This window comes from Mauremys reevesii, linkage group 10 (assembly GCF_016161935.1).
Source record: "Mauremys reevesii isolate NIE-2019 linkage group 10, ASM1616193v1, whole genome shotgun sequence".
NCBI lineage: Eukaryota > Metazoa > Chordata > Testudines > Geoemydidae > Mauremys > Mauremys reevesii.
In genome coordinates this window covers 75504869-75530886 of record NC_052632.1, presented here as the reverse complement: position 1 = coordinate 75530886, position 26018 = coordinate 75504869, and the positions used below count along the sequence as shown (strand labels likewise).

Here is a 26018-nt window from a genome sequence, read left to right as displayed (position 1 = left end):
AGTGACATTCCTTCCTAAGACAAGTGACTCACCAAGAGGAATTTCTTCTACACATTTGAAGTCTGCCTGCTGTTCTTAGGGGATATCAACTGAGTTGAAAGACTTCCTAACTCAAGATGGATGTCCTGTTCCTTCCTGTTTATTGATATAGAACCATTGTTTTCTTAGCAGAAAGCTGATTTCCATAGCTCTGGAATATATTTCCGATGCCTCTCCTTTCCAAGATGCTATCGTATAGCCCGCACTACTGGAAAGTGCTGAAGTTTCTCTTGTCTCCCCAGATACATCTGTGTTCATAACAATTTGAGAATGTGAAATATTCAAGTTCAAGGCTTCCAACAGTCTGCAGGAATCCAATAGGGTCCATTATTCCAATGTAATTTTAGGGATTTCACTTGGTCTGAGATCACCATCCTCTAAGGCAGGAGTGGGAAAACTTTTTGGCCCGAGGGCCACATCTGGGAGTAGAAATTGTATGGTGGGCCATGAATCCTCAAAAAATTGGGGTTGGGGTGTAGGAGCGGATGAGAGCTCTAGTTGGGCGCCCCCCCCCCCCGAATCCTGGCGCCCTAGGCGACCGCCTAGGGTCACCTAATGGAAACGCCAGCCCTGCCTTCAAGACATATATATTTAAGCCCTGATCCTGCAAAGGCTTACGCAACTACTTATCTTTAATCATTTGAGTAATTCTACTGAGTTAGTAGAACTATACACAGACTTAATGTTAAGCATGTGCATATTTTTTTAGGAGCAGAGATTTAATATGGTCCTTACCTCATTATGAAGTAGCTCTGGGTTATCCTATTATATCTCAAGGCCCAAATATTCAAGAATACAGTAAAAGAGATACAGGCTTTCACCTAAGTTGCGTCCAACAAAGCTCCATAGACACTTGCTCAGATAGCTACCAAGTACAAGTAACTTTTGATTAACTCCAGAAACATTGACACCCTGACAATAACGTGAATGGATCTCTTCAGAGATATATACAACACAGAATTCCTAGGTACACCATAGCAGTGGCTAACCGTGTTATGAACACATACAGAATGATACCAGTACAAATCCACAGTAAGCCACACAATCACTTGTTTGGAATGTTTATTGTGAATGTGGGTTCTTACCCTTGTATGCGTGTAGTTTGAATGCTTAAGGACCATTTCCCAGAAAATCTATTTTTATGAATCAAACTATACATTTTCCCCAAATGCAACATGTTTGAGGCCCTATGACTCAAATCACCCATGGTGGTGGTCTATTGTGACTAATTAGTTTGAAAACTGCTGTATCCTGCAAGGTACACACACTTTGTTTTAAAGATTAGGTGAACAAGGTGAATGAAATCAGATGCTTTTCCTGCAACCCATCTACACAAGCTGCTGCTATTTCCCCCCTTAATTAAAATCAGTTGTTTACATCTTTTTACTGCACCGATACCAATGGAAAAGAGCTTTAATCCATGCCAGGTGGAGCAATACGCCATTCTTCAGTGGAGCTAGTAATTAGTCCCCTTAAAGTTTCACTCGTTATTTTGAGCCTTCTCCAGCTAGTTTTCTATAACAGATACCTTTAGTATGTATTTGCTCACTGTATGTACTTGAAAATGTGCAATGGATGTTAAAGCTATTAGAAATGTATTCAAACAACAGTCAAAAGAAAAATCAACAAAATCCAGGACCCAATTTGGCAACTATAACACTGCAAAATGAAATCCATGTATTTAAATTGCACAGAATCAAGAAAGAAGACTTCTTTGCATTACCGGGAACTGAAAAGTAATAACCCCACCAATCTTCATCTATATAACAACAAATGGGAAATAGGATACCTAACATATTGTACTGCTGCTGATAGTAAAAGAGCTACAGATACAAGCAAATGAGGTCATGGAGAGCATATGCAAAAAATCCCCAATATTTTCTGTATATGAAAAGGCACCTGTGGCCCAAAAAGAACAGGCAGGAAAAAAAAATGTAAAGAAAATATTCTGTGAAAAACGAAGAGAGAATTTGTTTACAAACACTTATGAGACAAAGCTATGGCAACAGTATAGTATCACAACTCAGCACTGATCGGGAACACTGCTGAAAAAAAGACAGAAGAGACACGGTGCCAAGGTTACCTCCAGTAGGAAATCGGTAGGGGCCAACTAAGGCTAAACCATATACACGTCAGATGAAAATAACTCTCAATCAATACATTCCGAGATTTACAAAAAGAAATGAAATGGAGACAGTGAAGCTGTGCACTAATTAAAATCAGTGATACAAACCAAACTCACTGCTGACATTGCTTATGGTCCTTTTGGAATCGATAGCACATGAGTATTAATACATAAAAGGGGAGGACTGAAACAAGGGCACAGACTTTCAGGAACTCAGAGTCCCCTTTGCCCTGTGTAAACAAGTGATTATGAAGTGAGAATAATAAAAGCAATGTAGATAAAACAAACAGTGAAAACTCAAAGTACAGTATAGAATGGTCCTGGAAGAGAGAGAATGCTCACTGAAGAGAAGGAACTCAGTTCATAGAACGCACGGGGTTTGAGGATTTTTTTCAGTTATCCATCTTACTCAAGCACATATCTATGATTTGTGATGAGATTCACTCAGTGGTAGATTAAAATGCCTTCAGATAAAAATTATTGGAGCTATCTCACTGTGTGTAAGAGTTCAGAGGATCCTGTGGAGTGCTGAGATATTAGTCACATGACTTCTGCAGAACTCTCTCAGACCTTTGCTGAATGCCTTACATATTTTATAAGCTGAATTATTGTGTTTTCTAGCTGATGGTGCCTTTCAGACCACCAGAGTGGAATACTGAAAGGCTACACCTGAAGGCCACTATGAAACTTCAGCTGGTGAAGGAGGCTGACCACCTAATTAGCAGGCATCACATTGCACCCACACATTGTTCCAGAGTGTTCTAAGAGGCTCCATTCTAAAGCAGCGCAGCCCAGGGAGGGGGAGGGGGGGGGGGCGGCGGCGGCGGCGGGGCGGGGGGGGGGGCTCAGCCGCCCCCGCGCGCAGCGGCGGGCGGGCGGCCCCCCCCTCCTGGCGCGCGCCTCCCGGCGGCGGGCCTGGCGGAGGAGGAGCGAGGGCAGGGCATGGCGCGGCGGTGCCGTCGTCAGCGGTTCCGGTTGACCAGTCATACCTGCCCCTCTTGCCCCCCCCTCTGGGCGGCCCTGATTCTAAATAGACTGGGAATCAGCCATTAAGAATCTTCTCAAGAGTTGCTTCCATGACAATAGCTATGAGTAGCACTTCAAAGCTGTGCTAGGATTGGATAATTGCACTCTGCCTGGTTGATGTCAAAATCATCAATTCTGAAACCTTAAGTCTGAAGAGCCATACACCCCAGCCTAGAAAGTGAGTCTTAAGAGTGATCCCAACCCCAGGTTCTCCATGTAGCAAAACAAGTTGCTATTCACTAGATGATCTGAAATCATCACAATTTACCTTTAGATTTGCAGTAGCTAACTTTCGGATGGTAGAAAAGCAGCACTTTTCGCTTTGCCATGGGAAATCCATTTTTTGGGCCTGCCGTTCCAATTCTCAGGGTAGTAGAGACAAGAAATCTCGCTAAGGTAACTGATCCCCAAAATGGGAAAGAGGAGCAAAATAACTGCCCTTTGTGCACCTCACCCCTGAGCCAAATTCTAAAGAGGAATTAGCTATGTCCCTGGATAACACTGCAAACAAAGTGCCATGAAGTGGCAGCCTGGCAGGAAAAGGGAATTGTGAAGAGTGACAGTTCAGAATGGTCACCTTTGCAACCTATGAAGCTAGGTATCCTTTTAGGCACTAGTCTCAATTGCCAACTTAGAGGAAAGGTGTTAAAATAGCAGAAGAGGGAAAGCAGGAGTTAACATATGAAAATGTATGTGCATAAAGGATGGGTGTCTTGAAGGCAGAGTGCATCATTACCTCCATTTCCAGCATCTTTGGTAAGCCATTACAATAATTATTAACATTGCCATGGTGTCTAGAGGCTCCATCTGAGATTGGGGCCCACTGTGTTAGAAGCCATATGAACACCAAGCAAGAGAGAATCCCTTTTCCAATACACAGACAAAACAGACAGAGGGTGAGAGAAAAAGTATTGCTATCCCCATTTTACAGATGGGGAACTGAGGCGTAGAAAGGTTAAGTGACTTGCTTGAGATCATACAGCAATTCACTAGCAGATCTGGGGACGGAGTCCGGGTTTGCTGATTACTTTAATCACCTGTTTTTCTTCATAACCTTTCGGAGGTGATGTTAATCTAGATCAAGGGTTGGCAACCTTTCAGAAGTGCTGTGCCGAGTCTTCATTTATTCACTCTAATTTAAGGTTTCGCGTGACTCTAATTTAAGGTTTAGAAGGTCTCTTTCTATAAGTCTATAATATATAACTAAACTATCGTATGTAAAGTAAATAAGGTTTTTAAAATGTTTAAGAAGCTTCATTTAAAATTAAATTAAAATGCAGAGCCCCCTGGACCGGTGGCCAGGACTGAGGCAGTAAGATTGCCACTGAAAATCAGCTCGCGTGCCGCCTTCGGCATGCATGCCATAGGTTGCCTACCCCGATCTAATTAAAACTCAGGAGTTCTTGTTCCCAGTCCTGTGCAGAAACCATACTTCTCTCTGAATATGCAAATAGCACTAATATTTTATCACTAGCTCTGGTAAAAGCTAAGCCCGAAACAAAGGTTGAATAGTTAAGAAACACAAGAGGTTGCAATGTATTGACTCCACTTACTGTTCTCAGACAACTCTACTATATAGTAGAGAACAGGGCTGTTTCCATCAAAGGGACGCACCCAGGAAAGCATCACGCTGTGGCTGTATGAAGAATTCAGGATGGCCAGAAGATTCTGAGGGGAGTGAGGCAGCTCTCTATTTAAAAGAAAAGAAAAAATGAAGGGATAACTCCCACGGAAAAATCAATCTACACTTCATTTGGCCTAATGCTTGTAGAAGGTTAGACATTCATATAACATCAGACTTGTACATAAGAACACCCATACTGGGTCAGACCAAAGGTACATCTAGCCCAGTATTCTGTCTTCCAACTGTGGCCAATGCCAGGTGCCCCAGAGGGAATGAACAGAACTTGTAATCATCAAGTGATCCATCCCCAGCTTCTGGCAAACAGAGGTTAGGGACACCATCCCTGCTCATCCTATCTTGAGTAGTTTTGTATCATCTGCAAATTTTGCCACCTCACTGTTTACCCCTTTTTCCAGATCGTTTATGAATATATTGAATAGGACTACTCCCAGTACAGACCCCTGGGGGACACCACTATCTACCTCTCTCCATTCTGAAAACTGACCATTTATTCCTACCCTTTGTTTCCTATCTTTTAACCAGCTATTGATCCATGAGAGAACCTTCCCTCTTATCCCATGACAGCTTACTTTGTTTAAGAGCCTTTGGCGAGAGACCTTTGTCAAAGACTTTCTGAAAATCTAAATACACTATATCCTTGGATCCCCCTAGTCCACATGTTTGTTGACCCCCCTCAAAGAATTCTAGTAGATTGGTGAGGCAAGCTTTCCCTTTACAAAAAACATGTTTACTCTTCCCCAACAAATTATGTTCATCTATCTGTCTGACAATTTCGTTCTTTACTATAATTTGAACCAGTTTGCCAGGTACTGAAATCAGGCTTACTGGCCTGTAATTGCTGGGATCACCTTTGGAGCCCTTTTTAAAAATTGGCGTCACATTAGCTATCCTCCAGTCATTTGGCACAGAAGCTGATTTAAATGATAGGTTACAGACTACAGTTAATAGTTCTGCAATTTCACATTTGAGTTCCTTCAGAACTCTTGGGTGAATACCATCTGGTCCTGCTGATTTATTACTGCTTAGTTTATCAATTTGTTCCAAAACCTCCTCTAATGACACCTTAATCTGGGACAGTTCCTCAGATTTGTCACCTAAAAAGAATGGCTCAGGTTTGGGAATCTCCGTCACATCCTCAGCCGTGAAGACCGATGCAAAGAATTCATTTAGTTTCTCCACAATGACCTTATTGTCCTTGAGTGCTCCTTTAGCATCTAAATCAGTGCGGCTTTAGGCCAATTCCCCCGAATCGGGCCCCGCGCCTAAGAGAGCCCCGCACTCTAAAGAAGAGTGCCTAACTTTTTAATTTTTACTCACCCGGCGGCAGTCTGGGTCTTTGGCGGCACTTCGGGGGTGAGTCCTTTACTCGCTCCGGGTCTTCGGTGGCTTTTTGGCATCGGGTCCTTCAGTGCTGCGGAAGACCAGAAGCGAGTGAAGGACCCACCGCCAAAGTGCCACCGAAGACCCGGACCGCTGCCGGGTATTCGAATCAGGCCCCGCACTTGCTAAAGCCAGTCCTGATCTCGATCATCCAGTGGCCCCACTGGTTGTTTAGCAGGCTTCCTGCTTCTGATGTACTCAAAAATTAATAGCCAATAAATAAATAAATAAAAATGGAGTCTTTGGCTAGCTGTTCCTCAAATTCTTTTTTGGCCTTCCTAACTATATTTTTACACTTCATTTGCCAGAGTTTATGCTCCTTTCTATTTTCCTCACTAGGATTTAACTTCCACTTTTAAAAGGATGCCTTTTTGCCTCTCACTGCTCCTTTTACTTTGTTGTTTAGCCATGGTGGCACTTCTTTGGTTCTCTAGTACAAGCATCTTATTATTTAGACTTCTAGCACTGATATATAAGCACTTCAAAAACTTGTCTCTTTTAGCTGTCTGCCATTATATGATGTAATTGAATGGGATTTTTTTCAGTTAACTGTTTCTCATCAGATCCTACCTGTATTTTATCATCTTCCATCCTCTCCTCCTTACTAGGACATAGTGAATCTCCACTAAGGGATGTCTGTGTCCGAACCCTGTGCTCCTCCGCACCTGTTGGCTTTTCCCCAGCCCTTAGTTTAAAAACTGCCCTATGACCTTTTTAATTTTAAGTGCCAGCAATCTGGTTCCATTTTGGTTTAGGTGGAGCTCATCCATCCTATATAGCTCTCCCTTTCCCAAAAGTTTCCCCAGTTCCTAATGAATCTAATCCCACCGAGACCGTGCAGTTTGATAGCTGTATACGTACCAGTAGCCACGAGAAAACAAATAAATAAAATAGATCTCTAAATTATTCAGTTTTGTCCTGCTTCTAAAATGTAATTTATGCTGAGATTCCTATGGCTGACAGTGCAACAATGAATGGAACTGCGACTTACTGTGGAAAAAGCCAAATTCAAACTTTTTTTTTTTTTTTTTTTTAAATCGAGACAACTTGGCTAATACATTTTTTTTCTTTTTCTTGTGTTAAAAATCCCAAGGCTATCCTAGCAATGCACAGAAGTAAAACATATAAAAAGCAAAACACATGGGAGACATTATTTAACATGGAATTTTTCATACTCATTGACACTATCCAAACAGAGTTAGTAATCAGAATTAGCATACGTATTTTTAGGCTACAAAACAGCTTGATTAGCAGTGGATGAAAGCTTTTAACTGTCATTGGTAGAATCTTTCCCTCATATAAAAGGAATTTTTGGAAGCATCCAAGCAGAAAATGTAGTGAAAATGCCTGCAGAAACTCCATGGAAATGCGAAATGAAACCATTATAAAAAACCCCCACAACCTCAATTAAAAAGTGCAATTCCTAAAAATACATGTGCCATGACAAATACTTCATTTGGATTCACTGGCTGAAAGTGATGGAGGCTGTACAATGAGGTGCGGAAACCAAATTCTGCTGCATTCATTGAATGCTGATCTACAACACATATAATGGCTATCCCTGTTTTGTATTTTATAAACCTGAGTTCTGTTTCTTGCTATCTCAGTCCCTAAGGGCTAAGATCTCCCAGTCAGGGAAAGCAGAAGAAGAGGGAGTGCTGATTATCACCCATTTGATCTACCTCTCCTCCTCCTCCTCAGAGATGACTCTAAATTCTTCCTCAACATCCATTATTGCTGACCCATGCCGGTCAGAGCAAAAAGCCATAATTGTACTTGACATTCTTGAATTAGCAAATGTACTCATTTATTTTCTTAATTCATTAAGCTGCTGGATATTTACCGCTCTCTAAAAAGCACAACGAACTCCTTCGCCGGCGCATCTAAACATACAAATGATTCCAATGCAGACCGTATCTTTAAATCAGAGCAGTGCAAACCATGCTCTGAATTTCAGATTTCTTGTGGGAGGAAGAAGGTGAGTTATTTATTTTTGAATTAAACATTAAACCACATTAAGGGTCCTGTGCTGTATTTCATCCTAACCCCAGATCAACCTGTGCACCTTGGTTCAGAAAGCACATTTGCAATTAAGCTGGCAAAGGAACCTGCTGAAGGGAGGAGAGTGAAGTGGCTGGTTGCGTAGCTACTCACTGATGTCACAGACCTCCTCTATCTATCACAAGGCCCTGTGGGGAATGGGGCTGAGATGTGCTGCAGCCACAGCCTCTTCCAGAAGAAGACACTAGCACAGGGCATTGCATAGGAGCAGTGGCTATGGAGTGTGGGGGTGGGGTTGCAACAATTTCCACCCTATTAAGCACTTCATAAACAATTATTTGAACATATTAAGGATGTTGCCAGTATTTATATTGATTGGTTAATCCTCTTTTCTTGTAAATGTAGAGAGGTGCATTTAAGTTCATTTGGGGATATAAGAAGCTATATTATTGGGGAAGAGTTTGCAGGATAGCATTTTTCTTTAGGGTATGTACTGAATGATTTTACAGAGGAAAATGGACATATCCTTTTTCACTCTCAGTTCTGTGCTGAAACTTGTCCAGGGACCTAAAATCGCTTTCTGACAGTTGAAAAGGAGACTGTCAAGCTTGTCTAGAGACCCATTAAGGAAGCAGTCAAGAGACTTGTTGGAGTAGTGATACGTGAGCTAATGTTCTTTTTAAGCATAAACTGAGTTTAAACATGTTTTTGCTTAGGATTTGGTTTAGTTGATTATTCTGTCAGATTCACACCTAATGCTAAAATGCAGGACAATTAGTTAGCAGCATGAAGGAAATGGGAGGTGTGCTCTGTTCCCAGAGAGCACTAACACCATGAACTATAACTTTCATGCAATACACCTAGCACCACTAGTATAATTTCCTTTAATCTTAAGGGCCTACCTTGTCTAGCAACAGATGGTGTGCACAGATTTAAGCCCCTGGAGGCGGATACAGAGCGTGTGTAAGAAACACACCTGACCAGAAATGAACATTTAAAATTAAAAAGAAATTGGAGTGGGGAAGTGTATTGCTCTCTCTCAAATGCACAAAAGTGGCGATTAACAAATCTTAATTCCCCACTTTATAAAACACTTACACTTTGTACATAAGAGATGGTGGCAAAGGAGGAGGAGAGCGTGCAAGGCAATGATAAATGAATCCCCCATCACTGTCATGAATATTCATGCCCCCAAAGAGAGTGCTGCTTTTTTCTTTTCTAAGAAATTGCTTTCCCTTGCTGCTTAAACATACTGAAAGTCATGTCCATGCATGATAATTTTAACTGTGTTTTAGATTGAGAGGAACTTCCACCAAGACTATTCTGCCTCTAACAAACCAAGGAAGAGAGCGAGACTTGGGATAATGATGTGCGGGGCATGGAACATTCCTAGGACAGTTGTTATCAGCCTAATTCAAGAACTGATTTTTTTCTCACTCTCCTAAGCTACAAATAGAAATATATGAAGATCTCATATAAGAAATATCATGAGCTCAGATCATGCACCTCTCATGCTAAGGAGTCAGGTGTGGTCACTTTTCTCCATAACTTCCACAAGACGACTTTCTATGGTGATATAGTTTTGTATCTGCCTTGTACTGTCATGTCTGAGGTTAATGAGAGAGCCACTGAGGTCATCTGATGGGACTCTGACAAAGCAATTAAAATAGGGGCTATGTAAACAAGAATGAATGTGCAGTCATGGTGACAGGGCTAGAGAATGTTAGAGAGTTGCAGATGATACATGTTAGAAACAAATACTGTAATATTTTGAGTCAGCTCATAACTGCCAGAGGGCAACTGAAAAATTTTACACAGCAAACACACATTGTGTCTTATAAAATTAGTTAGAAGAAAACTACTTGCTATGGGAACTAAACCAGACATGTTGCTGGAGAGATTTCTAAGAAGAATGGCCCAAGAGCAGGTAATTAGAGAGATTGACTGAAATTAAACAAGCCTTCTTGTCAATTTATAAAAAAGCTTTGCTCCTAACTCATGAATGATTTCCTAAGTCAGATCCACCATACACCAGTTAAATCTGGAGCTCAGCTGATGGATCCAACAACTTGCTAGGAAGTCAAGGTAGGAAATCTAACAAAACACACTGCCTTGATGGCATTGTCATAAATGTTTCTAACATATTAAATTAAGAGCCTGTCTTCTGTTCAGAGCTTTCCCATTTGTCTAACCAAACTCCCAACACAGGAATGATTAGTGTACTCCCTACAGAGAACAGACAGTCAGGTGAGTGTGCCTTCTTGAAAGCCTATATCATGGCTGTATTGAGAAATTACAAGTTTGGCCAGAGTCAAATCAGACTGTTTGCACTAATTAATGTTATCTATTATTTGTATCACAGTAGGGGACCAATTATGCTAGGTACCACATATCCACATAGCTCCTGTCTAAAAGAGCTTATGTTCTAAATAGACAAGACTGACAAAGGGATAGAGAAGGAAGCTTTTTCATTCCTTGTGATGATTCAGGGAATCTGTCAACGTGCAGCTTATGAATTGTGGTTGATATTGGGGATTTTCTGTATATCTGTACCAGACTTCAAAATCCACTCTGAATGTGGAACTTGGTTGTCTTGTCTGCTATCTTTTGTCTCCATATTGAGCTAAAATCCAAAATTTGCAAAAGGAGAAATTCATGCACCTGGCACAAGGCTAATAACAGAAGGACATTTAACTTTGACAATCATTCATTCAAATGGCACACCGTTGGACAAAGAGTTGGCTGCTACCCAGGGCACACCAGTTTTCCGGTCTGAATTCCAGGGGAGAGGTTACTAAGCAACGGATCACCTGACGAGGTACTCTGATCATCTGATAAGGCTGAGCAGAGGGTCATCTGACAAAGGGGATGGGAGGTTATAAAAGGCAAAATCTCTCACTAGCCATTTTGGAAGTGAGGAGAAGGAAACATTCTGACAGGAGAGAGACACACACTTCATGATTAGGAGGAGAAGACGTGCAGAAAGTGGGGTGAATCTTAGATGATTTTTGGTCTATGCTCGGAGAATGCAAAACAGTAGTCAGAGAGCTGAAGCAGGGAAGCATGTGTTTTATTGTTTTGTCTAGAACTATATATTTCTTGTGCTAGCTAAAGCAAAGAGTAATTGTGTTTAGAAATCTTTGCAAAGTCTGTATGTTATGTGCTGAACCCACCATGTGTCCTTGAAGAGGTGAACTGTAACTCCAGAGTGCCCATAAGGGTGGAATTCTGGGAGAGGATGTGCTTATACTATTAGGAAATATGGGAGGTTAGACTTGGTCCTGGTGCATAGAGCAGCTAGGCCTCATGGTCCCATTTCTGTAAGGGGTAATGGACAGAGCTCCTGTGCCTAGGAAATGTGCCAAGGACACCAAAGAAAGAAATAGGGCTGCAGCCTACTCAGATCAAGGGAAGCCTAAAGCACAGGGGAGTCCTTTGAGGTGGAGGCCAAACACAGCAACCTGGTGAGCATTCAGAGGGAGGTCTACAAGGGTTATGTAACATTCCCCTTTTACAGACGGGAAAACTGAGTCAAACAAACATTAAACGGCCCAGGGTCACGCAAAGTCTGTGGCAAATATGGGCTTTGAACTGATTGACTTTCAATGGGCATTCAGTGCATTTGTGTTCCTTACACCTTAATGTAGGGCCCCATGGGTCGAGAACCCAGGCTTGTAGAGCTACCAGGGAACTGGCAACTCCAGGTTGCCACCCACATCAGCTATAATCACCTTGTGCTCCACTTTCCATGACCCACAGTTGACACAGATGATGGAAAGTTCCACCTTAACGGCTTGACCTACAGCAGCCCCATGGTGCCTGATTATCTCCCTGCACTATATAGAATGTTCCAGGAAGTGTCCAGGCAACACCACAGATCTTCTGCAGCCATGATGACTTTTCCTGCTTCTTGGTCTTGGATTCTGGGCTTGACTTTGGCTTGCTTTGGACTTCACCTCCTGTCTCGGATCCCGAAACCTGACCTGGACTCTTGATATCAACCCCAGTCTGGCCCTGACTATGAATTCCTCAGCTACTCCTAAGGCTCAGGTTTGCCCCTGTTCTGTCCCTTGGCCCTGAGAGCCTGTGTTGGGAGCCTGACACTTAAAAAATATCCCTCTAATTGCCCAGAGGTAGAGGGAAGATACAGGTATCCAGGGTGGAGGAAGGCGGCAACTCCTCTGGCAGATTGCAAAGTTAACTAAGATATAATACTCACGTCTGTCACTGATTGAGAGCCTCTTTTTGAGCATTTGGTCAAAGCCATTGATGTGAATGCTCACAGATGAGAATGTACATCCAATGTTTGTTAATATTTTTCACAAAACAGTTATTTGTGGAATAGGGAATTGCATAGATTTGTCATGCATACAGCAGCTGGTTTTTAATTTAAATTTTACTTCAAGAATTTCCTTCCCAAGTATTTTCTTCTCAGTTTCACTTCTATTGTATTATATATGTCTCTATTTTTTGTGGATTTGTGCTACTGAGCCAAATAATGTTAATGCAAGTTGTCAAAAAACAGCATTCCTTCATGTTCTTGCAGTACTTTATCTCAGTGAGATCAAAATATTACAATTCAAAAGTATAACTGAGTAACTTGCCAGTTACCGGAATTCTCTAAACAGACTGGGTCTGATCCATTCCCTGGATTCATGTGGCAGATGACAAGGTATAGGCTATCAGTAGCAGAATATCCTCAAGGAGTGAGGACAGAGTGCCAACGGTCTCCACTCTACAGGGGGACCCAAAACTAGCCAGCAGAGTAGAAAGTGGGCAGGGTTGCAGGGAGGGACAGGCCCAGGACACTTGAGAGATGTGCCCCTTTCAGGTAACTTCCACTGGCAGGAGTTCTATAGGGTGTAACACTGTTCCCTATTGATAAAAGTTAACCCCCAGAGGTGAGCAGGGACATTAACACCACCTACCATCCTCTGGCGATGAATGTATCTGTTGGTGCATCTGCTCCAGAACACAACATAAAAGGCTGCCTTTTGCTGAACAGACTTGAGAACTATTCAGATTACTTAAGACACAGGAGTGTGACACACATCAACACAGATTGGTAGCTCGGCTTCAAAGCCTTGGTTATAAAGATGTGGCAGCTTTCCTCCCTCATGCCTGTCCACCTTCCAAAAAAATACTACACATATTGCCAAAGCCCACAAAGGCTCCAGAGAAGTCTGGATAAATGGAAAGTGAAGACGGTTGAGTGGAGGTAATATTTGGAATGCTCCTCAAAAATTCCCACTCTTGGAGACTACCCAGCAGCAGAAATGTACTCCAGGAGGAGAGCGGAAGAATGCTTATTTAACAAGAGAAAGTATGACGGCTCTCTCAAAATGGGCATCTGATCTAGCCTTGGCACTGTGCGTAATGCTATATAAAACTGAGCTCCATGTAGCAAATCTCAGGGGGGAGCACATTACACTGCCAGGCGGTAAAAGGAACCATAAGAATCTTCTCTAAGAGATGATCAGGAGTGACCAGAAGAAACAGATGCTACTTTAGTTACACTAAAGTGCAGTTTAACTCAGAAGAATGACTATATAAAAACATTACCTTCCTACTCAACAGATATGCTCCATACATACATCAGTGTCATAGCTTATGACTTGCGTGATACCAATACAATTCTATTGCATTTTACTCCTGTTAGACAGAGTCAACACAGCTAAGGGTGAATGAAGGACATTCTATTCCGGCTCACACATCATCATCAGTATTGTTAATTAAATACCAATGTCAGGGCCAAATTCTGTCCTAAATTAAGATAATGAGCTAAATTCTGCTCTCTGTACTACACTGACTTCAGTGAAGTTACACTGATCTAAATCAAGAGTAAGTGAAAGCAAAATGTGGTCCACTGGTAAAACTGAAGGCAGAATTTGGCCTGCAGAAATATTCATCTATTATTGCTGAAGATGCACAAGCCAGAAAACAGTTTGATTTTCAGACCATAGCCTGAATATGCTGGGCTGGCAGACAGAAAAAGATATCTTACTTGTAAACTGATCATATTTGATCTAAAGGGATAGAGACAGAAAATACAGAATCCTACAATGCCTTTTTTTTTAAACAGTCCTTTTGCAGAATACTGCACTTTAAAGGTCTTTAAAAACTATCATTAAGAGCAGAGAAATGCATTTGGTTGAGGAAACTTTACTTGAAAATTTAGAAATGCAAAGCAAGCAGGAAGAATAAAAAATGCCTCAGAGACCAACAGTTCTGAAATCTGTTGAATTGTGAGGAAAGCAAAAAAAACTGGGAGATGCATTTTTATAACCGCGAGTCCCTGGAGCTGAGCTATTATTATTGCTATTTCTCAAAACATCTACAACATGCACACATGTCTATACATGTTGGCTCTCAGTCTCCCAGGAGGGCTAACTGGCTTCTGCCATTTGGAAGTCCATGCAAACACAAAACTGAGGATCTCTTAAGGCAGTGTCATTAGCAAGAACTACTGGCTTAACTTTTTCTTTAAAAAGTAATAGAAAGAAACAGTACAAAAATGCTCAAGAGAATTAAAAACCAAATACAATGTGCCATCAAAAGCCAGACAGCTGGAATACTTACATCACTTCTAGTCGAGCCTTTCTCGAATCATTTCCTCCGAAAGAAATAACCTCACAGGTGTAGTCTCCGATGTCACCTGACCAGGTCTGGCTAATAAGGAGGGTACCACCTTTCTCTACTGTAACTCTGGAACTGCTAGATGGGTTTATTACAATGCCATCCTTCTTCCAAACATACCTGGATGTCACAATGTTTCAAAATGTTAACAAATACAACTAAGAAAGCTCAGAAAGATTTGTACAACAAGGTGATACCAGCTGTTAAAATTCTACAGTAAAACTGACACTAAACTGATAGACCACTACAAATATTTTCAGGACCTTTAAACTTTTCCGACCTCGATCTTACACTAGTGACCAGAAAGAAAATTAGATACACACAAACAAACAATGTATAGATGATGGAATATATATCTATGGAATGAGTACCTTACTCATGAGTGGCAAAATTATGAGTGAATTTTGTAGGCCATCTTTAACAGGGGCTGGTAAAGCCTTTATGAAGTACTGTACTGCAAGTAACTTAATACACATTATTAGGTAAAAGCAGTGTGATTGAATCTTCATCTGGCTCATTTCATTATCTCTGTGATATCAAACACTAACCCATTCCATAAAAAAATACTCAGTAACAAAAATATTTGCAAAAAGTGAATACAAAAGCGGTGCAAGGAAGTTATGACCAAAGTGAATTCATTCTTTCAATTTAAGCAAATACTGCAAAAAATTTCCACAAGTATTTACCTAACTCTGATTTTTATACTATATGTGTTTATGGGCCAGGTCCTGGGGTGTGGCCAGAATGCACGAAGTGAAAGTCAGCAGGTGGTACATGTGCAAAGGTTAATTAAAGCTCTCCTTTACACACTCTTGATGCAGCTGATATTTGGTGCAGACCATTCCCCCTATTGTTGTAACCAAAGGGGACCAAAAATGCAGCCCAGTATCAGTGTAAAATAGAACCACCTTGATTTCCCCTTTTCTCCAGCCACACCCCCATACTCTGATGACAGCAGAAGAGAAGGAATAAGAGCCCCTCTGTTTGGTGTATGGATTTCAGGATTTCACTTACACGGACTGATCCTCCCTGAGCTAGTTACACCAGGTATATTGCCAGATTACACCAGTAACACAATGCAAAATGGCTGCCATGCCAGAGGATCTAGCCTTGTGTGTGTAGATTTAGATACATGTATATCGCTACACAACATGTGTATAGTATGTCCATAGCCCTACAATCAAGTATGGTGCCTTTAAACTGTGCATATTTTAATGCTGTCAGTTTGTTAAAAGTGGTGAGCTACCTCTGAATCATGTGTGCAGATCTACTAGTTTAGAGGCAAGTTCTGCTCTCCATTACACAGGGTTCAATTAAATGAGAATTTATCCCTTAGTTATTAAAGTGTTTCAGAGAGTGGGGACAGCCCCCCTCCTAGAGTTTCAGCACTCCCAATGTAAACACTTCTGAAGTCCTATTTGATCCCTTTGGGCTTTACTCTCATTAAGTAGCAGCTTCTGACAAGTTGGTTTTATTGATAGTGTATTAACCTTGACAGTGAAATCATGGAAGGCTGTATTGAAGTCATGAAGTGGAACATAGCTCATTGTAAATAATACATAAGACTGAAGTAGAAAATGGAATTTATGTGATTAATGATGCAGTCTACAATCTTATGATGAGGTAATCAAGGGCTTGATGCTGAAATCTGGGATCTTGAAACTTCTCACCTAATGACACTCTGATAGTTTGTAAAATTAAGTTCAGATAAGCCATACAAACAATAATGGACACCACCAACCTGATTGAAATTCTAGGGTCATGAGTTGCTTCACATTGTAGAGTGGCTGTGGTTCCCTTAATAACAGTGCTGTCTTCAGGAGGGTGAACAATAAAAGTGCGATCTGAAAAGAACAGAAGCCAGTGTTCAGGTAAAATTGCAGACTTTTATCTTGTCTTTCTCAAAAGGCAATGAACGAGTTATTTGTCACTAAGGGCAAGAAGCTCTCTTTCACTCTGGCAACGGGAGTGTGAGCGCGAAGCTCTCTGAATGGCATATGGAAGGTTGTCCAGTAGTTAAATCTAACAGGCAGGACACTCTTACCACTACTTTATGTGGATCCCTCCTCACCCCTCGACCTAATTTAACTACGTAAAGGTGAGGTCCTAAGTATGTGATGAAGAGGCTTTAGAGAAGCAGCAGAGGACACGAGCATGAGCAGTTTTTAGTTAATCTGCGGGCAGTGCTTTGAATATGAAAAGCGCTGGAGGAGTACTAAATGTTATTTGTTGTCTTTGCTGCAACCAGTTACTGGCAACCCCAAAGTCAAAGTTCCAACATCATCTATGGTGCCTATAAGTCAACAATATTGTTATTCAGGAGCCCAGGCATGCTATTTGGAGTCAAAAACTGTGCAAGGGAAGAAGATACTCTGAAAATTATTCAGAAACAGGAAAATATAATTGGCACCTTATCCCATCAAACCTATGCAATGAGGGTGGAAGAAGAGCAGTTTCAAGGAGTGAAAATGTTCTTCATAAGAAAGAGGTGTTTTCCCAAATGTTGCAAAACTATCTTAATTCAAACACCTCTGGAGACACAGAACACAATAATTGCTTGTAACTATAGCAACTAGATCAAATGTGAAAGATCTCTATTATGCTCAGCAAAGAGGTGGTGGCAGCTCATATCATCAGCTGAAACAGGCAGACAGTAAAGTGTGGAAGATGGGTGGATAAAAGGAATGCAGTCCCAAATTCCCGTAGAGATGATAACTCAAAACAAATGAGAAATCACAGGTGTACAAGAGATGACCAACTGAATCAGATCTGTACAAGTAGAGATATCATACTATTAGAGACAATCTGGGTGAGGTAATATCTCATACTGGACCAACTTCCGTTGGTGAGGGAGACAAGCTTTTGAGCTTACGCAAAGAAGAAAAGCTCTATGTATGCTCTATTGTCTCTCTCACCAACATACGTCATCCACCTTGTCTCTCTAATAGTCTAGGACCAAACACAGCTACAACAACATTACAATCATTATGCACTATGTCTAATATTACTAATACCATGTACTATGACAGTATTATTTCTACTGTACCTGTGTACGCTTGTTAGCTCTGTAATGGAGTTCTCATTGCTGTACATGTAGTGTGTGGTTATATTCGATCATAAAAGTTTGGCAAGAGAGAAAAAATGAACAGGGACCCTCTCTATTACAGGTATTTGATCCCTTGAGAAATGAATTATGACATAATTATAATGGAGACCCCCCTGCTGTGCTCCATTAAATGTATCTGAATACAAAGCAGTACACATTCTAATACTTAAACCATATGCATAGCCAGTAATATCAATAGGACAGCCATATATGACAAGTGTGTCTTACATTACATTTATTGCCAGTATATTCCAGATACCCTCAAGATCCTAAGGTGGAATGTTTACATTCTTTTGGGGATGAATAGATGTAAAATGTGCCCCATCCGCCCCAAGGATAATCAGTCCCTAAGCTGCACTTCCAAGAGAGGGAAGGAGAGGAGAGCAATCTACTTTTTATAAAAAGGATTTTTATTCTCAACTCAGGATTTGTTTTTTCTGCTAATGGCAACATGTTAACCATTCCCTTTTTTTTAACTTGTAGCTTGGATTTCCCACACTGGGAATGTATCTCATCTCCCATACACCAGGAGTAACTCAGGTAAAGTCAGTGGGTCAGACTCTGTAGACCAGCTAAGAGGATACTCAGTACAAATCCACGTAGTGGTGGAGGGCAAGCCAAACCTGAGCCTGATTGGTACCAGGCTGATCCCTAAATCGGTTTAGAGCAGCTGAAGCCTGATGTGTTTTGCATTGGCTGTCAACAACTGTCAGAGGTAACTATGTAAGCAAGGGATCACTTATGACCTTATGGCCACACACCCCGTGGCAGCAATCAGGGAGTTGGTGGCACAGAAGCTATGAGGGCTGTTCTATACCATCAGAAGGTTCCTTTAGGTAGGGAGAATCCTTAAGGTGGCCCAGCTCTGCCCGGTTTAGAGCTGCTTTTCACTGCCAGAGAATCAGCACCAATGAAATTACACCAGTGTAAAACCTGTGTAAGTTAGCTCATACTCACGCTAATTCTTTATTAAATTTAGTTTCTTTCGAAAAAACATCCTGAATAGCTATCCAAATATACAAAATTTATATTCATCCTTTCACAAAAAAGGATAAATTGATAGATTTATTTAAATAGACACATTATTCCTATTCATTTATACAAGTTTTTCTATTAAGTGGAACTGTATAATACTTTGACAATTTCTTGAGTGCACACCAAAAACTGATTAATTCTTGATTAATGTTAGATTTAAAACAAAGCATTATCCTTACTCCAAACAGTCAGGATAGCGAAAGCATTCAGGGCTCCTTCAGAGTTGACTGCATAGCAGGTATAATTGCCAGCATCCTGGAGGAAGACGGGAATAATCTGGAGCCCACCAGATTCAAGAAGAATGAACCTGGGAATCTGAACAGAGCCACTGGCTAAGATCTGGTTCCCTGAAACATAGGAGGAGGAAACAGCATGACTCTTGTTATTTGGAACGCATGAATTAAGCAATGAAATTCCAAAAGATTAAGTAACACAACCACACAAGGTGCTCACACACTCATTCACGTGCACAAACACACACACACAACCATCCTCTTCTTGCACAGAACAAACTAGAGAAAATTGAGAAGTACATGCTGAATGGACTCTCCCAAAGTATTTGAGAGGAGAACAGAGCAGGAATTCACTATGGTTTCACACCAGAATAAGTGTTTACCCCTTTTCCATGTGATGGCAGGTTTTGGAGCCCCAGTAACCTCACAGCTTAATACTGCAGTCATCCCTTCTGTAACAGTAGTGTCCATTGGAGGTCGGGTAAATGTTGGTGTAATATCTGGAGTCAAAAAGGTAAAAAAATTTATTGGATCACCTATCAAAACAATCCCTTAACTACTATCCTAGAGTGGTTTACTTCCACCTTTATAGAGCGGATCGTGGAGAAGGACATGACACTAATAAATAAAAACCTTTCAGCAGTGACTGTAACCTTTCATTATTCATCTCCTAGGAATGCTCTAACACAGTTTATTACCTAAACGGAAAATAAAATCTATCAGTGCTTGTACAAGTACAAGCAAGAGATCTTAATGATAAAAGTGGAAAGGTGTAAAATTAGTGTTTTGGGGAATACAGAAATCTAGATAAACAAAACTATTTGCTTTCATCTTCATAATACAGAGTTCTTTAAGATGAAAAGCAACTTGAGAATGACATTAACTTTGAAAGTTAAATGTCAGCCAAAAATAGTTAGAATCTGATTCTCATTCAATACATTGTCTAAGTTTTTTCTTTCTTATTTTCCCCCAGTTGCACTTTATTACTTCCCACATAGATATCGAACTCTTGAAGATCTGTTTTCTAAAGCCCAAAGAATTCTGGTCAGTACTTGTATATTGTCCTTGAGCTTAAAAAAAAACAAAAAAAAAACATTACACTGGCAACCATGTAATTTTTCCAACAAAGAAGATGGCAGAGTGATTCAGTAACTACAACATTTAACTTGGTTTTTACTGTTGAAAAATATGTTTAACTTGGAACTTCTGACTTTGTGTGTGTTTATTCCCCCCAAGCAAAATCTACCTAACGTGTCATCCTACACAATCATAAAACAGTAGCATGAATTATATAAAGCATTAGAAAAGGAAAACTCAACTATAGAACTAAAAGGAAGAGAGAGACCCCAATTTTTCCCCCCAATTTTATTTTTAAAATGTAGGAATAAATCCAAAGCCCATTGATGTCAATGAGAGTCTTTCCATAGACTTCAATGTGCTTTGAATCAGGCCTCAAGTGAATGCATTAGCTCTAGAACACTTACAAGGTTATGGAAGTGCAGGTGTTGCCTCTATAGATTTAATTCAGTCAATCTGAATCAATCCACTGCACCCACAAAGCTGTCCAGAAGACTATACAAAATGATTGTGGCCCTTCAATCAATTATCTGAAATGGGAACATTGCTCTCATTAATCATTACCATAGTTCCGTACTCACTGGTTACATCCAGGTAGGTGTGAGTCTGTATTTCTCCAGCTTTATTACTGGCAAAACACTGAAAGATTCCAGAGTCATCAGGATGCAGTCCCTGGATCTGCAGCCCCCCATCCGTTAGCACTTTGTAACGAGGATTCTGTAGCTCGTTGATAGGAACAGAGTCCTTATACCAGGCTAGAGTGGGAATGGGAACTCCTACATATGAAACAAAACCAATTCACTATTATTCTTTGCAGATCACTGAATACTCTGTACAATCCAAGTACACAGCAATGTTACAGTCAAATATCTGAGCGCAAAATTGAGCCCTATGTAGCCTAACTTGCCCCACCCAAGATATATATAAATATAGAGATATTTGTACAAATGTACTGTTTGATCAATGGTGAATACAGATCATGTTATCAATGACAATAATATACTGTAGAAAGCGTAATGACAAAAACAGGAAATAATGATAGAGTGTGGAGATAACCCTATCATGTTTTCTTCCTCATAATCATACTTCATACCACACTTTAGGAAAAATTGTTTAAAACAAAATTTTAAATTAAAACCAAAATCCTGTAAATGTAAAACATAGCAACACTGTGACATAGAAATTCCTATAGTGTAGTTTCATCCTGAATAAAAGTCTTATATGCCGTTACAGTCAAGTTGTCAAAATTAAAAGAAAATGGCAAATTACACATTAACAATGAAATGCTGAAGTGACTGTAATAGGTATTTTAATTCTTAATTTAACAATCCTTTTCCTGATAACTGGCAGTGTATCTTTAAGCGATAATGTACAAGCAGCATATTGTATTCAGTAAGCCTGTTTTAAAATTTGTATTTTGATTAATTATCTACTTCAGCCGTAGTTGAAACATTTGTGCATTAATGCAAACCAAAACGTAAACAGAAATCCTACCTTAAAAATAATGCCTCATACTGTGTATTACTCTTTTCTTGCATACACATATATAGAAATACTGACACAGGTTTTCACTTACACTGTAGACACGTCACACCAGTCTGCTGCATAAAAATGACTATACATTCAGCAGTTTGGGCCAGTGGAGGATTTTCCCTTCCGAGTGGAGTTATCCAGTAGTGTAGGGTAGCCATAGACGCGCCTATGCTACCCATCACGATCCCTGCATTGTCCTCCTACTCCAGCAGTCCCTGGCTCTTCCTGAACAGCCCCCAAGGGCCTAAAGTAAAGCAGCCATAAAGTTGCTTTACTTTATGATGGAACTGGATGACCCCAAGATTGGGAGGGCATAAATGCTTAAACGACATTGACCCACCCCTAGTCTCCACCACAAGCTGTGTTGAGCTTACAGGCACAGCTGGAACTCAGCCCAGAATCTGAACCACTGACTGATTCTAAGGTAAGAGTAAGGTGACCAGGCAGCAAATGTGAAAAAATCAGGACAGGGGATGGGGTGGAGGGGTAAATAGGAGCCTATATAAGAAAAAGACCCAAAAATCAGGACTGTCCCTATAAAATAAGGACATCTGGTCACCCTAGGTAAGAGTCACTGTCTCCTGGTGTGGTCTTTCGACAGATCTCTGCATCTCCTGACTGGCCCTCATTAGTTTGTTCTTGGTCAGGTCAGTTCCTGGACCCTGACCGCCAATTAAGTCTATCAATCCTTCAATTTTAGGCCTCGCAATTGCCTGGCTATTTTCTTAGACGTGGCATTGTCACCTCTTTGCCACCCCCGATCTTTCTGCCTCCACTTCCAGCTCTTCACTCTCCTCTTTATAGCAAGCCTTGTTTTCTCCATTGGCAGCAGCTGTGGGTGCCTGCCTCCATTACTGGCAGCTCTGGCAGCTGCATGGGGGTATGATTAGGCTATTTTCTTGTAAACAGGAGAGACTCTCCTCCCCACAACTCCCTCGTCTATATTCAGCATGGGGTTTGTAGACTCCATTACAGTCTGTGGCTGTCATCCATCTGTCTGCCTTATCTATCTCTAATGCACCCATCACAATAATATCTAGGCAACTGAAGTAGTCAATGGGAACTGAAGTTGCCTGATTTTCAGACTTGCTGAGCAATCTCCGTGTCTCACATTTGTAAAGTAAGGATAGTAGTTACCTACATTACCGGGCAGCTGTGAGGTTTAATTCCTTAATGAGTGAAATTCACTCTGGTGAAGGCCCTTTGCCTCATTTAAGCCCTTAGGATGCATAGAGCCTTGGGCAGGCAGTGAATTTCACCTTAATGTTAGCAGACTTTGAAATCCTCTGATGGGAGGCACTATAGAAGAGCACAAAATTACCATTATTTTGAAAATCCCAAAGTTACTAATATGACATAACATATCAATTTGTGTCTCCTTTCAATTTTACTCATCCTCTGAGTGTGGACAAAGTTATATTTACCCAAATAAAAATGTACAAAAAATAAGAAGTAGCAGAAAAGAATATTTGATTCATCCTAATGTTATTTATACAAACATGCATCCATTGCCAAAATCACCTCTGAAGCTGATAATCATCTCCGAAAGAAATCCACTGTACACAGTGTGTGGTGTTGATATGAATAGATGCAGTGTACCACCATGCAACAGGCACAATTTCAATTTCATACAACAGCCCATATACAAAATTAGCATAAACTCTAATGTTCAGAATTCTCAGTGCAAGGGTGTTATTCAACTTTTGAAAATCCCCTGGGCAAATACAAATTATCACTGAGCAATGAAGAAACAGAATGGAACAGTCCTCCTGATATGGAAGAGGCTGGAAATGATTTCAAGTTTAAATAATAACAACTCCATTTTCCCACACATTAGATTTGATGGGCATTCAGATAATGAAACCTGGCATTCAATACTTTGACCCCTACCTTTAACATTAGAGTCATTTCTCAAATCCCTTCCCACTAACAATATTAGCAAAAAATCCTAATCCTATAATCACTGTGAAATACACCTTTCCATCACTAACTCAGCTGATAAAATGAATATTACCATCTCTTTATTTCCTATGTTTCAGCCATGGATACATTCCCCTACCTCCCCGTTATGAATCTTATCTCATATGGATAAACAAGGATCTTATCTAAGCATTTAGGAGCCTGTCAATAGCATTCACTTGGGATTTTAGTGATCTTCCCAGAGACAACTGCTTCTAAAATTATACAAAACTCTCTTTTTTCATTTTGCAATGAAAATTTTAAAAATAGCAAAAACAATCATGAATTTTGTCTTTATTTCTCCCTGATCCATCCTAACGGAAAATCTAGAGAAGGAAACATTTTAAAGATCTTTATTCCTCCATGTAGGCATTTTGCCAACCCTTGGTCCTACCTTGCTGTTTGAGGGGATGGAGTGTGATCTAAAGATTCATAAAATAAAATTATCATAATACTTAGCGTTTATCGAGTGCCATACATTTTCCAAAGCACTCTACCAAGATTAGAAAATTAATCTAATGGTTAGAGAGGAGACTGGGAGCCAGAAAAGTTGAACTTCATTCCTGGCTTTACCACTTACTATATGACTTTGGGCAAGTAACTTAACCACACTGTGACTCAGTTTCCCCATCTGTAAATAGGGCCAACAATCTTATAGCCAGGGTCTGAGTTTTAGCAGTTGTACATGGAGATCATGGATTAAAGACTAGAGAAGTTTAAATTATTATTTTTGTTATTTTTTCTAGCACCACCATCTCCCAGTGGGCTGCCGTGTCCCATAAGTATCCTTCCATCTACTTGTTTACACAGGTAGAACTGTTGTCCAATTAACTGCACTCCCATGACACCGCCAATGCGGCCTGCAGCTCCATGCTTTCTATAAGTAAATAAGGAACAGGATAAAAAACGTGCATTGAAAATGTACAAAGCATCAATGGCTGCTGAGAGATATTGGATATACAGAAACTCCATTTCTGAGGAAGTAAAAAGCTAGTCTGTGCAGGCTGCAATTTTATTTATAGTTAATCGCTACTTAAACTGTGAAATTAATCCGTCTCTCACACTCACAGTGCGCAAAGGCTGAGTAAATGGGCTTTGTGCAGACACTTCCACAGGAGCTGGGTGAAATCAAATCCACCTTCATACCTGTGGCCAAGGCACAGGGCAGCTGAGCTGGAACAGGAGCAGCAACCTCTTTTTAAGGATTTGCGTGTGGCAGCTTGATCTGTGTAATCACAGACAAAGTGTCCCCCCCCCCAATCACTCCTGTGCCCCTAATCCCTGCTCTTTCCTAATTTATATTGAGCTGGCATGTGGCCAGGAGTCCCTCTGCATGCTTGTTATGCAGCTAACCAAGACTCTGGCAGAAGAACTGCCTTACTGTCCACGGATTGTATCCACATTGAAGGTATATTAATTGATTTGGCTATAAGAGGGTTCCACTGCACAAACAGGATCCTGGCCATAAGACTGCTTAGGAATGCCCCACCAGTTCCCCAGGGAGCTAGATGGAAGGAAGAGTAGGTCTGAAAGGGAAGTCAGAAAGCACCAGGAGGTCTGCATGACCTCTCAAGGACAGATTTTTTCTTTTAATAGCTGACAAGCAGTTGGGGTTTTAGATAGTTCTCCCATTGGGCACGGGAGAGTCCAGAGGCTCAAGTTATATGCTTGGCACACACTTGACAAATCTCAGAAAAATATTATTATAGCCAGTTTTGCAAATGGTATGATTTAAAAAAACAACAGCTACTTGGGTGAGAATCTCATCTGGGTAACAGAAAAACCCCAATATATTTACCAAAATATGAATTTATAGCACTCCGCAGCACCTTATTTGGCACAGGCAGGGGTGGGGTGGATTAGTGGGAATGGGAACAACAACATGCTATAAAGAACATTCATATTGTCAAAAACAGCTGGTGTTGGGAAAGTGGTATTTGAAATAGTTAATGATTTACAGTTTTCTCACAGTGCTCTTGTGTCTATAACTGTTTTAATGACAATACTTTGCACTTATAGCACCTTTCATTTCAGGACCTCAAGGCATTTTACTGGGTGTGCACTATTATCCCCATTTATGGGTAGGGAATCTGAGGCACTGAGAGGCTAAATGACTTGCCAAGGTCATAAGTCAATTCAGTGGCAGAGTCGAACATAATATTCAGGGTTAGAAACTTGCAGCTCACTGTTCTAATCACTAGATTATGATGCTTCCTATTTTTT

General features: G+C 40.7%; 1 protein-coding gene across 19 annotated transcripts in view; it reads right to left on the bottom strand.

Moving 5' to 3' along the window:
* SDK1 (sidekick cell adhesion molecule 1) overlaps nt 1-26018 on the bottom strand; it is a 656852-nt gene that overhangs the window by 158620 nt on the left and 472214 nt on the right. For 18 of the 19 annotated variants that reach the window (XM_039493139.1, XM_039493140.1, XM_039493143.1 and 15 more), the window contains 6 exons: nt 20885-21079; nt 19610-19726; nt 19173-19340; nt 16594-16696; nt 14796-14972; nt 4744-4880 (listed from right to left, as the gene is read on the bottom strand). In XM_039493139.1, the coding sequence (XP_039349073.1) occupies nt 4744-4880; nt 14796-14972; nt 16594-16696; nt 19173-19340; nt 19610-19726; nt 20885-21079 (897 nt within the window). Of the gene's footprint in view, nt 1-32; nt 52-4743; nt 4881-14795; nt 14973-16593; nt 16697-19172; nt 19341-19609; nt 19727-20884; nt 21080-26018 lie in introns of those variants that run through there. The other variant, XM_039493157.1, reaches the window with a different exon arrangement.